Raw genomic sequence first — 12,116 nt, 5'->3', positions numbered from 1 at the left:
CATCAGGAACAGTCTCTACTGACTGCTTTTTTCCCTGCATAGAGGCCATAATTTTTTTGGCATGCCTGATTAACTTTTTTGAAAATTGGGCATTTTAAACAATATAATGTGGTACCTCTGGAAATCAGATCTTGACCCCCAGGTTTTGTTGCTATTGTTGTTGTTATTATTGTTGTTGCTGTTGCTTTGTTTAGTGTCTTTCTTGGACTATGTCTGTAATGCTTGTATTCCTTGTATTCCTTGCCACTGACTCTCTGCTTGGTTAGCTTAGTGGCCAGCTAGTGACTTCAGATATCTTCTTAAATGACTTGAACCACTAAGACTGCCATATTTTGCCAAGGAGCTCTGTGTGTATGTTGGGACATTCCCTCAACACTCAGCCAGGTAGTTTACAACTTTGCCTCAAGTTCAAGCATAGGGGAAAAATTAGAACCCCCTGAGGTCTTTTCTAGGCACACAAACAGCCTAGAAAAGAACATGCATGTAGCCTTCTAGATCTTCAGGAATATGTCAGAGTTTACCAAAACCTCCAGTAGGTATCTCATTTCCCCATTTCTTCCTTTCATGTTTTTGCCTAGGCTCTTGCTTGCCCTACAGGTACTGCAGTCTCAGGCAGCTGTAATGTTAAACACCCTAGGGATAGAATTTTTCTCACTGAGCTAGCCCTAAGTCAGGTGAAGTAAAGAGAAGCCCTATTAATGGGATTTTCTAGGTAGCTTTGAGACAGGTTAAATAGTGACAAGACTCTGGGTATGTGATTTCCTGAGGAGCTACCAACACAGCCTTCCCCCCACCCCCCAGATGTTAAAAGGACTGGCTTCCACAGCTAATGTGGTTATAAGGCTGTGGATTTTCAAGGTTACCCTGAAACTATGGAGAAGGGAAAATGAGGCAGTTTAAGTTAAAATGCCACAAACTCTGCTGCTACAAAGGTTCAACATCTTTTCATCAGTAAACACTCTTTCGATTGTTGCAAGCCTTTTGGTTAATTTCCAGAGTTCTGAAAAGTTAATTTTGGCAATTTTTTCCAGTGTCCTCTTTGCTTTCACAGAGTCAATTTTCTGAGGTATTTAATTCCCTCCAAACACAATTTTAAGGTTCTCTTGCCCCAGTATGGCTGGAAATTTTCCTACAATGAAACACATTCCTGAGGAAACAGAAGTTAAAAGAAGCAATGGGGTAAAGAATAAACAAACAGCTACCCGTTGTTGCTGCTAGGGTGGAGAACTGGGGAAATGGGACATAAGAGGAGGCAGAAGGTTTAGCCTTTTGTACATTTTGAATTTTGTACCATGTTCATGTGTTACCAATCAAAAAAATTGTAATATACTCATAAAAGGAGATAGTAGGTACTTCAGATCTTCCCTGAAAACTCCATGAGATGTACTATACTCTGTCTGTTTCTGAGAAAATTTCCACTCACTTGATGTATCTGTTAACTACCATTAGCCAGGACCATTAACTACCAAGGGTAGTAAGACAGGTAGCTATGACTTAGGAACTTTTCCTTTTTCAGTTCATTCTTTTTACTATGGGAAATTACATCCCCATGGTCTTTTCTCCCCCACAACACCCCTCCTTGTAACATCAGATAGAATATACATCATACCCTGAAATTTTCATTGCTATTTTGTAATTAATTGTAATTAAACTATTTATTTTTTTAAAGATTTTATTTATTTATTTCAAAGACAGAGATAGGCAGAGAGGCAGGCAGAGAGAGGGAAGCAGGCTCTCTGCTGAGCAGAGAGCCCGATGCGGGGCTCCATCCCAGGACCCTGGTATCATGACCCGAAGGCAGAGGCTTTAACCCACTGAGCCACCCAGGTGCCCCTAAACTATTTAAGTGAGCAATCAGATGTTTTATGTTTTATGCTCCAAGATGGAGGGCCCATAGCGGCCTTATTCACCATTATTCCCCCAATTTCCAAGATAGTACCTGACACATACAAGTGCTTAGCAAATCCATGTTGAATTAAATTGAAATGCCTTTACATTGTGCAAGGCTCTAGTACTTGATGCAAGTCCAGTCAAGCATCATGAGGGCTCTCTATCCCACTAGCCAAAAAAAAAAAAAAAATCACCTCAAGATTTCCAGGGTACACCCCTGGAAAACCATATTTCCTTCTAGATCTTCACGGGCTTTAGAAAATTCCTATAGTAAATGATCAGAGAAACAGATGCCAGAATAAAGGAGTCTGTGGCTATGCTTTAACAAGTGGCTATAAAAATTAAGCTGAAAAGCAACTTTCCTTCATCACTATTTCCTTCATCACTATTAAAGCTTGTTTCACTTCTCCTTCCAAGTCCCTACATCACTACTCGTCCAACTGCTTTAGACTTTGGAATCTGGTGTTCTGAGGGCCTTCAATGAACATGGCAATAATGCCTCCACCAAATTCTATTTGACACTGGTTAACACCTACTGATAACAGTACCATATAACATACTCATTACATTGATCTGACTTCAGAGAGTATTTAAAATAACCCCATGTGTTCTAAGGCACTAATTAAATATCACCAAGATAATGACAGGATATCTACTGAGAATATATATTACATCACCAACTCTTCCCTGCACAGCATGGCACTATACCCACCCCAAAGGAATTATAAGTTTTGGGTTCTCTCACTACAGAGCTATTCAGGACAAAATGAAAAGCCACCAGGGTGACACCTTTCAGGAAACATTCATCAAGAAGATAATCAGATAAGTTAGCATGATTCAAGTCATCTAGTTATGCTGGACTTATCAGTTTGATATTCCCCTTGCCTGCTCTTCCAGAGTAAAGGTGATGGGCTCTAAAGTTCATAACAGAATCAATTTAGGCTGCTTGACTATGAGCAAGACAGCTGCAGCCCAGAAAAAAGAGAATGATAAAGCCAGGAGGAACACTAAGGCTTACTGACCAAAACTCTAATTTTACAAATGGGAAAACTCAGGCTCACAAAGCTAAATACTTATTCAATATCATACAGCAAGCTAGTGACAGAGCTGGAACTAGCAACCAGTTTCTCTCTGTGTCAAGCTGGAGATGACTCCCCACTGAGGATATTCAAGATCAAATTTGCCTCACAAAGGTAATCAATCCATTCTTCCAGGAAAGCATTCACCATATAGGTGCCCCAGTTGCCAAAGCAAGAGGTAAACAGATACTCCAAAAGGTCACCTTAATGTAAACATCTAAAACTCTGGTCTATAAAGTATAGAATGTAAGTACAGAATATAAGAAAGTGGCATTTTTAAAGAATTTAAGACTAGGTTATAAAAACTATACAAATTACATGATTTCTACTTTATCAACTTCATGTACATTTTTAGAATAGAATGCATCTTTGATATTTTTAGTTTTTTAATGTTGTTGTTTATTTTTGTAAGTAGTCTGTACACCTAACATGGGGCTCAAACTCATGACCTTGAGATCAAGAACCACATGCTCTACTGACTAAGCCAGCCAGACACCCCTTTTTTGAATTCTTATAAAACATAAGTCTTAATTAGTCCCAGACAGCCTATGTATGTGTGACTATTCATGTATATGTGTAGATTTGTGATATAATTATTTTTTTCTGAAATCTGCTTTATATATACAAACATACAAAAAGTATGTTATCCTTGGTTTTTGAAAGACTAAAATTTTTGTTTAAATGTTTCTATTTAAATACTGACATGTACACTAAAATAATGTGAACATTTACATAGGCATAAAATAAGTTCCTATAATTGGGTTAGTCATTCCTTTCCCAAATGATTAAACTACAATATACAATACAAAAAAAAAGGCATGGAATGTTAGAGCTGAAAGTGAGCTTACAGATTTACTGCCCAACCCTACCTTTATAAAGCCGCAGACCTGGGCCCCAGCAAAATGATTTATGAAGGTCACAGATCCCATTAGTAATAGAACCATATCCAAGTATCTAATCTTCATGTCTAGGGTTTTTTCCATTATACTTTCATTCTGCCTTCACTCATATGCCAACAGTGCCTAGTAGTGCTTCCCAGGAGAAATCTCTATCTGGAAACTACTGCCTTTCATTTCCCTAGCACATTAGCATCAAAGACTCCTAGACTAATAGAGTTAGATCATCTAGCTCAGGAGTTGCAACCTGATTAAAAATAGGCTGTGAATGTATTTTACTTAGTTAGCACGTTTTTTTAAAAAAGAAGAAAGTAAAGGCCGTTTGAATGTGGTGAGGCTGCTATATTTTACCCCAATCATTCCAGCCCTATTAACTCATTTCCAACAGCTTTAAACTTTTCCATTTTCTCCTTGGCCCCTGACAGGACTTGAGGCTGTGATCCCCAAATCTGGATCAGGCATAGTTAACAGCACACCAGAGTAAACCTAGTTGATGGAAATGCTACCATTAGCTATTTTAATTGCCTTACCAATAAAATTCCATTGAGCTTTTTTTTTAGGTTAACTAGTTGTATCAAAAGTCTGCCAACTGCTACCAGTCAGACAAACCCAACCTGCTGCCTATTTTGTATGCCTCTGTCCCTTAGCTGAGATGACATGGTTTTTATATTTTCAAACAGTTGAAAATTCAAAAGAATAATATTTCATGACTTGTGAAAATTAAGTGAAATTCATATTTCCATGTCAACAAATAAAGTTGTATTAGAACACAACCACTTTCATTCCATGTATATATTATCTATGATTGCTTTTTCGCAACAACGGCAGTTAAATAATTGCCACCAAGACTGTATGGCCTGCAAAGCCTAAAACATGGCCCTTTACAGAAGAGATCTGCTGCTGACCCTTGAGCTATATCAAAGAGAATTTAGGGGCACCTGCGTGGTACAGTCCAGTTAAGTGAAGGACTCTTGGTTTTAACTCAGGTTGTGATCTCAGGATCATGAGATCGAGCCCCATGTTGGGCTCTCCGCTCAGCATGGAGTCTGCCTAAGACTGTCTCTCCCCTGCCCCTCTTCCCTCTCTCAAATAAATAAATGAATCTTTTAAAAAAGGGAATTTAAAGCTGCCAAATAACTTCTGAAAAGTCACAAATATTTGTGTGGAATTGCTCACCCCTCACACATCACTATCAGATGAATCTTCCCGAAGCACAACTCAAATCATGCTTCTCTCCTACCAAAAACATTTTTAATACTCCCTCTCTCTATCAAGAAAAATCTGAAGTACTTAACAGGTCCCTGCACAGTAAGGCCTCAGCCTGCCATTCCAACTTCATCTCCCCAAAATGCCCTTCCTGCGACCTATCCATTGCAGATGACTTGAATTATCTGCTGTCCCTTTACATCCTCTGGGTCATTTCTACTACATGAAATACCTCATCCTGAATACAGTGCAACACAGTAAAGTAAGCAAGGCCTTCAGACTCAGGTCTGGGTTCTAAATCAGACTCTTGCCCTTATTTGTTGAGAAAGTTATTTAGCACCTCTGAACTTCAGTTTCTTCATCTATATAATGGGAATAATCATCCTTACCTCATAAGGCTGTTATAATATTTCAATGCCTGGCACTGTGAACAGTTAAACATGCAATAAGTATGAATTCAGACAAATTCCAATGCCACTTCCTTCTTTCCTTTTCCTTGCCCTCTCACCAAGAAATGAGCTCTCCTGCTGGTCTTCATGTGCCACGATATCCACCTGTTCCATTCGTATGGCTTGGATCCACATCCACTGATAGTGACCTCTACCCACATTTGATAGGGATAGTGATAGTGATCTCTACCTGATAATCATCTCTACCCATGTCTTTTCTCTCCCACTAGTCTAGAAACTCTGAGGGCAGGAACCATTGTTACAAAGACTGTCACATTTGTGACAGCCCTGAGCATGGCAGCCTGAATACAGTATGTGCAGAGGCATTTCCTGAATGAATGGTATGTGTTCACTGAACTATATATAACATTTATTAGATGTATCATGTTGCCTTGTGATATAAGCAGGAGCCACATCAATTGTTCTGAATAATTCCTAGCCTGAGTGCTTAGAAAATATTCAAACAACATCAGGGACCAAAACTGCCAACAGAAAGCCAAAGGACAAACAGAAAAGCAAGCAATATGTTCACCTTTCAGAGTCACAGTATTTTTATCTTCCATTAGTTTAAGTTATAACCATCATATTGTACTCCAACAATTATAAATAGATCACATTTAAAGGGGGGTAATCAACCACTTCCCTAGGAGAGAGACATGTTGAGTATTGTTAATAACATCATTTATCTCTGAGGACAGATGTAAGTAAACCTAAATGTTCAAAAGGGACCCATGTTTAATGAATAAATCATCACACAAAGTTGACTTAAACCTTATCTGGAGCTCTGTACAAAATCAGACACAAACAGGATAAATGCAGAAATCCAGTTCCACCTAGGCTCACAACTTAAAAAAAAAAAACTGCACCTAGTTTTTGCAACACAATGCACCAAGTTTCATTGGTTCCTAGAAACACTAGCCATTTGATTTTCAAGTCAAAGGGAAAGGTGTCAATCATTGTTTCTGACAATCAGCCTTTCATGCCAGGCTCCAAATGCCAAAATGAATCCCCACACATGAAGACAAAATTAATTGCTGAGACATGTCAATGTAGAGAGTGACATTTTCCAATAAGATGACAGTAAAAAATATGTTTCCAATGACTTCTGCTTATTCATTGCCCTTCAGAAACCTACTGAGAAACATACACTCACCATCAGAAACATTATTAACCTAAAGATGCATTATCAACAACTTTCTATGTTTGACTGTTTCCATTTACAAAGCAGTTTCATAATCCATTAACTCCTTTGAGTCTCGCAACAACCCTGTGAGGTGGGTGTAATCACCCCCATTTCACAGATGAAGTCAGTAATCTATGCCATCTTATCCCAAGATGGAAAAGTCACGTCTTCTAACTCCAGTTCCAGCCTTCTCTTTTTCCTGTTTCCTTCACACAAAGAAAAGCTTACCTTTGTTTTGCTTCCCCACTCATTCTCAAAAAGCTAGCAGTGTAAGGAAGTGGAGTGGGAGGATTAACATTACTGTGATCAAGACAGTGGGAAACATCCCGCCTATGCTTCTACCTAATCATGTTTTTAGAATCACGCAACTTAAAGGAAAGAAATGGAGTGTGGGTTAGCTGCTGGGTTTTATTTCCACCCTGCCCTATTTTGGCTTTCTATGTATATTCGGAAACAGAAAACCACCCTGAATATCAAGAAGCCCCATGGGCCAAAATATTTTCTTGGATCTTCCACCCATCTGCAAAGGTTTAGGCCTTAAAAACTGCTGATTCTTACCAGTTTCCATTCCAGAGAAGGAAAGAGTCAGAACCACTATTTGCCCTTAGCATACAAAAATCTACTCTTCCTGGGGCGCCTGGGTGGCTCAGTGGTTTAAGCCTCTGCCTTCAGCTCAGGTCATGATCTCAGGGTCCTGGGATCGAGCCCCACATCGGGCTCTCTGCTCAGCGGGGAGTCTGCTTCCCCCTCTCTCTGCCTGCCTCTCTGCCTACTTGTGATCTCTCTATCAAATAAATAAATAAAAATCTTTTAAAAAAAATTTTAAAAAATCTACTCTTCCTCAAATGTGTTATTGAATTGTTTATTGTCTCTTAAAAATCTTAATCTCTCTGTAGCTGGTCACTTTTTAGCACAGTTTCAGCTTACCATACACTTCACACCCCTTTCTGGGGTTCATGAGGAGCTACATATACCAAGCAGCTTATCATAATAAGTAAATTTTTTTAAAAAAATCCAAACATTCTCCCCTTTTCCTTTCAATGAACCCTCAATCTGTCTAACTAGTCTTGTGTCTTATCTTTAACCCCTCAGTGAATTCTATTAGGTGACAACACACCCCAAAGGCCTATATGCCTCTAAGAACCAGCATTTCCAATACCCCATCTTTCAGTTGCTGCCGAGAGTGTGCTCTTCTTTGGACAACAATATGACAAAAAAATTAAATAATCAGACTCCATCAAATAACCAGCAGGGACGTGGGCCACTTATATATTCTGACCAAAGTGGGCAGACAACACTGGCAGTGAAAGCAAAGGCCTGCCAGGAGCAAATCAAAAGAGCTGCACAAAAATATCAAGCCTTTCTCCCCACTCTTCTTTGACTCCATCTGCCTTAAGAAGGTCCTTGCACAGGACTTAGACACAGTTTTTCAGGGATAAATGCGTTCAGAACAAAGTCGTAAGCTGACAGGACACATTTACCAGTAACTCTGAGCAGTGACTTTCTTTTTTGAAACCATTTTGCAGCCAAGAAGAGAAAAAATTATCACTCCACCCAAACGCTAGCCTCCATTCTTCTGGGTATATATACTTTGGCGCAAAGGGCTGGCTCGCCTGCGCTCTTGTTGGGAATGTTTATTATTCTTTCTCTTACTCCAAGCCTTCTGCCAACTAGCAGAAATAAAAACTCCACACAGTGGGGAAGGGGGGGTAGGGTCCCACAGACATCAGTTGTGACCACTGGCAAAGCCAAGCTAGATGAGGTTCCTTCAGACCACTGGCCCTTAAGCCTAGCCCTGAAGTATGCTCTCTGGGGACTGGGTCCCTTGTGCCAGGTACTAGGCAGGTCTTTGTTTCACCCCCAAGGAGAATTCAGTGGCATGTGAGGCCATCCAAAATTCTGAGCTCAGACTGACTCTGACCAAAACCACAGCTCAATGCCTTATTTTCTTTCTTTCTTTTTTATTTTTTTTTTGAAATTAACATATAATGTATTATTGGCCCCAGGGGTACAGGTCTGTGAATCGTCAGGTTTACACACTTCACAGCACTCACCATAGCCCATATCCTCCCCGTGTCCATAACCCCACCACCTTCTCCCTGCCTCCCTCCCCCTTATTTTCTTTTTAAATTTGTGTTTGTGGTAACTTTTTTTTTAAAGATTTTATTTATTTATTTGACAGAGAGAGATCACAAGCAGGCAGAGAGGCAGGCAGAGAGAGAGGAGGAAGCAGGCTCCCTGCTGAGCAGAGAGCCAGATGTGGGTCTCGATCCCAGGACCCTGAGATCATGACCTGAGCCGAAGGCAGCGGCTTAACCCACTGAGCCACCCAGGCGCCCCTGTGGTACCTTTTTTTTTTTTAAGATTCTATTTATTTATTTCATAGAGAGACACGCAGTGAGAGAGGGAACACAAGCAGGAGGATTGGGAGAAGGAGAAGCAGGCTTCCCACTGAGCAGGGAATCCAATGTGATCCCAGGACTGCAGGATCACAACCTGAGCCAGATGAGCCATCCAGGCACCCCCATAGCTCAGTACCTTAAAAGAAAAAAAAATAAATCTGGGGCGAAGGAACTTTCCTTAGAAAACAGGTTGATACAGGGAATTTTCTTTCACTACCTCAACTCTCATTCGTTAGCAACCATAGGCCAGGACAAAACCATTACTTGTTCTGCCAGCTTCTAATCTCTCTTATTTAGAAGGTGCTAGGGCAGTTCCTTGGTCAGCTTGAAAATCTCCTTACCCTTACCCAAATATATAGAGAGATATACAGTACACATGAGTACTAAACACGTCCAACAGTACAGGCAAATTGTCCCTTCAGAACAACAATCCTCCAAGTAATGATAGTTGCAGAGCAAGAAGGTCCCTGGCACAGGTACTGATCAAGTCTTGTAAGGTCAAGGCCTTCTAATTACAGCCACCGCCTTCCACTGACCCCACTTCCGAAGTGTTCGGAAACCCACTCGCCTCAGAGAACTGAACTGGAAAGCACTTTGAAACCTCCCTTCCCCCTGTGGTGTGGAAGAGCTTAAAGGCCAGAGCCACCAGCTCATCCACCAAAGCCTCCCACTTACTTCTCATTGCGCTGATAAGCGCGTTGCCATCTTTGATCACGTCCTTAATGAATTTATTGGTTCTCTCCAGCTCCTGCTCATAACACTTGAGCCTCTCACGGAAATCGGGGCTGTCCAGGTAACAGTCGCTGAACTCCAGCGGGGGATGCCCCATGGTTCTGATGGCGAGGGCTGAAAGGAGCGAGGAAACACACAAAGACCAAGAGCATCAGCGGGACAGTAGGGGAAAGGAGATGGGGGGAACTGAGTGCGGGACCCGCCTGGGAAACTCATAGCCTCCCTCCCTTTGAAGGACAGGTACCTGTTCTTTTGAGATTCCTGGGTAGAACTGGCTGGTCTCCACCGGAAGCAGGCAGCCGGCAATTGCTTCAGGTGACACAGAGACCTAACTAATGCAGTCCGATCCTGGAGGGGTTCTGCCTAGCAAGCAGCATGCCCCCAAGGCATTGCCTCCCCAGACAGGCAGCCCAGCCTGCCTCCGGAGACCAGTGGGATCCTTCCTGAGCAACTGCAAACGTGACACTTTAGCCCGCCCAGGGTGGAGGCTGGGGTGGACGCTGGGACTGGAAGCTTCCTCTCCCCGCTCCTCGTTCCCGAGCTAACTGAAGATTTCCTTTGCTGAACTCCGCGGGCAACCCTGATTGCACTATCCCCTCCCCCTTCTTAAAGCCAGAGCTCCCGCCCCGCCCTAGCGAACCTTTGCGCCGATCCCCAACACTCGGGCTCCTTCTTCAACTGTCTTCCACGCACCCTGGGATTGCGTTACCAAACTGTTCTTGCTCCTGAGAGTTCTTCTTGGTCCAAGGGAGCCGGCCTGCTGTCCTGTTAGGCGTCGGAGGGGTTAAGCCCTGGCGGTAGTTGAAACGTAGCCTTCCACACTAGACACCCGAGAGGGAAGGGGAGGGCGATATCGCTACGCACAATAGCTGCGGTAGCCTGGCGCTTCCCTACGGAAACTGGAGAGCACTCGGAGCCCTAGGACTCCAGCTGGGAAGCGTGGCGGCCTGGGAGATGTAGTCTTTCCGTTTCTCGCCCCTTGACTCCTCCCTGCAGTCTCCCCACCACCCCGCCAGGGCGGAGGCTTTCCAGGCAAGACTTTCCCACCCTGCCCCAGGCTCGCTCCTGCGGCCCAGCCAAGAGAGGCAGGTGCACTGCCCTGGAGCCTAAAGAGGGAAAGTTTCCAAAACGAGCGAGAGAAGCCGGGAGGCGTCGGTTGCGGGAGGCCATCTCTCACTTCCCATTACTTGACTGTGTTTTTGTTTTTGTTTTCCCTTACACTCTTTCCAGCATCCCTCTGTGAGAGCAACTTCCTTTCCCCTTCCCTTGCCCATTTCTCCCTATCCTAGTGTTCTAATTCTCCTGGGCCCTCGACCTGAACAACCTCTAGGGTTGGCTCCTACCCGAGGATCGCAATGTTAGGCTCAGAACTCCCTGCCAAAGGAAGGGAGGCCATAATTAGGAGTTCACTTTTTTCTGAAAAGGACCTCAGAGCATGGATTTTGTGATTTCACTCATCCCGAAGGCTGTTCATTAAAGCACATGATTTTCCATGTGTAAGTGGAAAACCTAAGAACAGGATGTTATAAATTGTCTTGCGGCTTAGTTGAGAGACCTCTTGTTCATTGTCAAGGTGGGAGAACTGTGGCTACTCTTTACAGTTGGACGCCTTGAGATTAAGAGCAGCTTTGCGTTGGAAAATCATGTGTACATGGGCAAAAGGATCCATTTTTATTTTGGAGAAGTGTTTAGATTACATTGCCCTGTGAAGAAAGCCAAGAAAAGCCAGAATTGAAGGGGGCTGTAAATAGAGTAATAATGGCTAACCCACCTGTATGGGGGTCATATTTCTGCTATTAAAAAAAAAAAGTCACCAGAAACTTGGTGACTTAAAACAACATAAATTAATTGTCTTAGAGTTCTTGAAGTCAGAAATCAGAAATGGACCTCACTGAGTCAAAACTAAGATGTCAGAGGGCTGTGTTCTTTTCTGGAGGATCAAGGGCGAGAATCCACTTCCTTTCCTTTTCCAGCTTCTAAAAGCTATCCACATCCCTTGACTCATAGCCCCCTTCCCTCATCTTCAAATCCAGCAATGCCTAATCAAGTCTTCCTCCCACTGCATTGCTCTGACACTGACTCTCCTGCCCTCTTTCACTTAAAAGAACCCACCAAATAACTTAGGATAATCTCCCCATCTCAAGATCCTTAACTTAATCACATCTGTGATTTTTTTTTTTTTGGTCACATAAAGTAATATATTCACAGGTTCCAGGGATTAGGACATGGACATATTCCGAGGCAACATTGCTCCACTTTCCACACAACCTGTAATTCTA

The 12,116-nt window shown here is 42.4% G+C and overlaps 1 protein-coding gene across 4 annotated transcripts in view; it reads right to left on the bottom strand.

The window, feature by feature from the left end:
- The window catches only part of LOC106004687 (oligophrenin-1-like), a 213,052-nt gene extending 202,246 nt beyond the window's left edge, over window positions 1–10,806 (bottom strand). The window contains exons 1-2 of one of the 4 annotated variants that reach the window (XM_045072756.1): window positions 10,547–10,806; window positions 9,781–9,951 (exon numbers count right to left, since the gene is read on the bottom strand). In XM_045072756.1, coding sequence (XP_044928691.1) covers window positions 9,781–9,934 — 154 coding nt within the window. In that variant the 5' untranslated portion in view covers window positions 9,935–9,951; window positions 10,547–10,806. The other 3 variants (XM_045072755.1, XM_045072752.1, XM_045072754.1) reach the window with 3 other exon arrangements.
- Between the last annotated feature and the right edge of the window lie 1,310 nt (window positions 10,807–12,116).

Source organism: Mustela putorius, unplaced genomic scaffold, assembly GCF_011764305.1.
Source record: "Mustela putorius furo isolate JIRA1106 unplaced genomic scaffold, ASM1176430v1.1 tig00004053_pilon_pilon_pilon, whole genome shotgun sequence".
NCBI classification, from domain to species: Eukaryota; Metazoa; Chordata; class Mammalia; order Carnivora; family Mustelidae; genus Mustela; species Mustela putorius.
The sequence above is the reverse complement of the archived record's forward strand: the minus strand, read 5'-3'. Positions and strand labels throughout refer to the sequence as shown.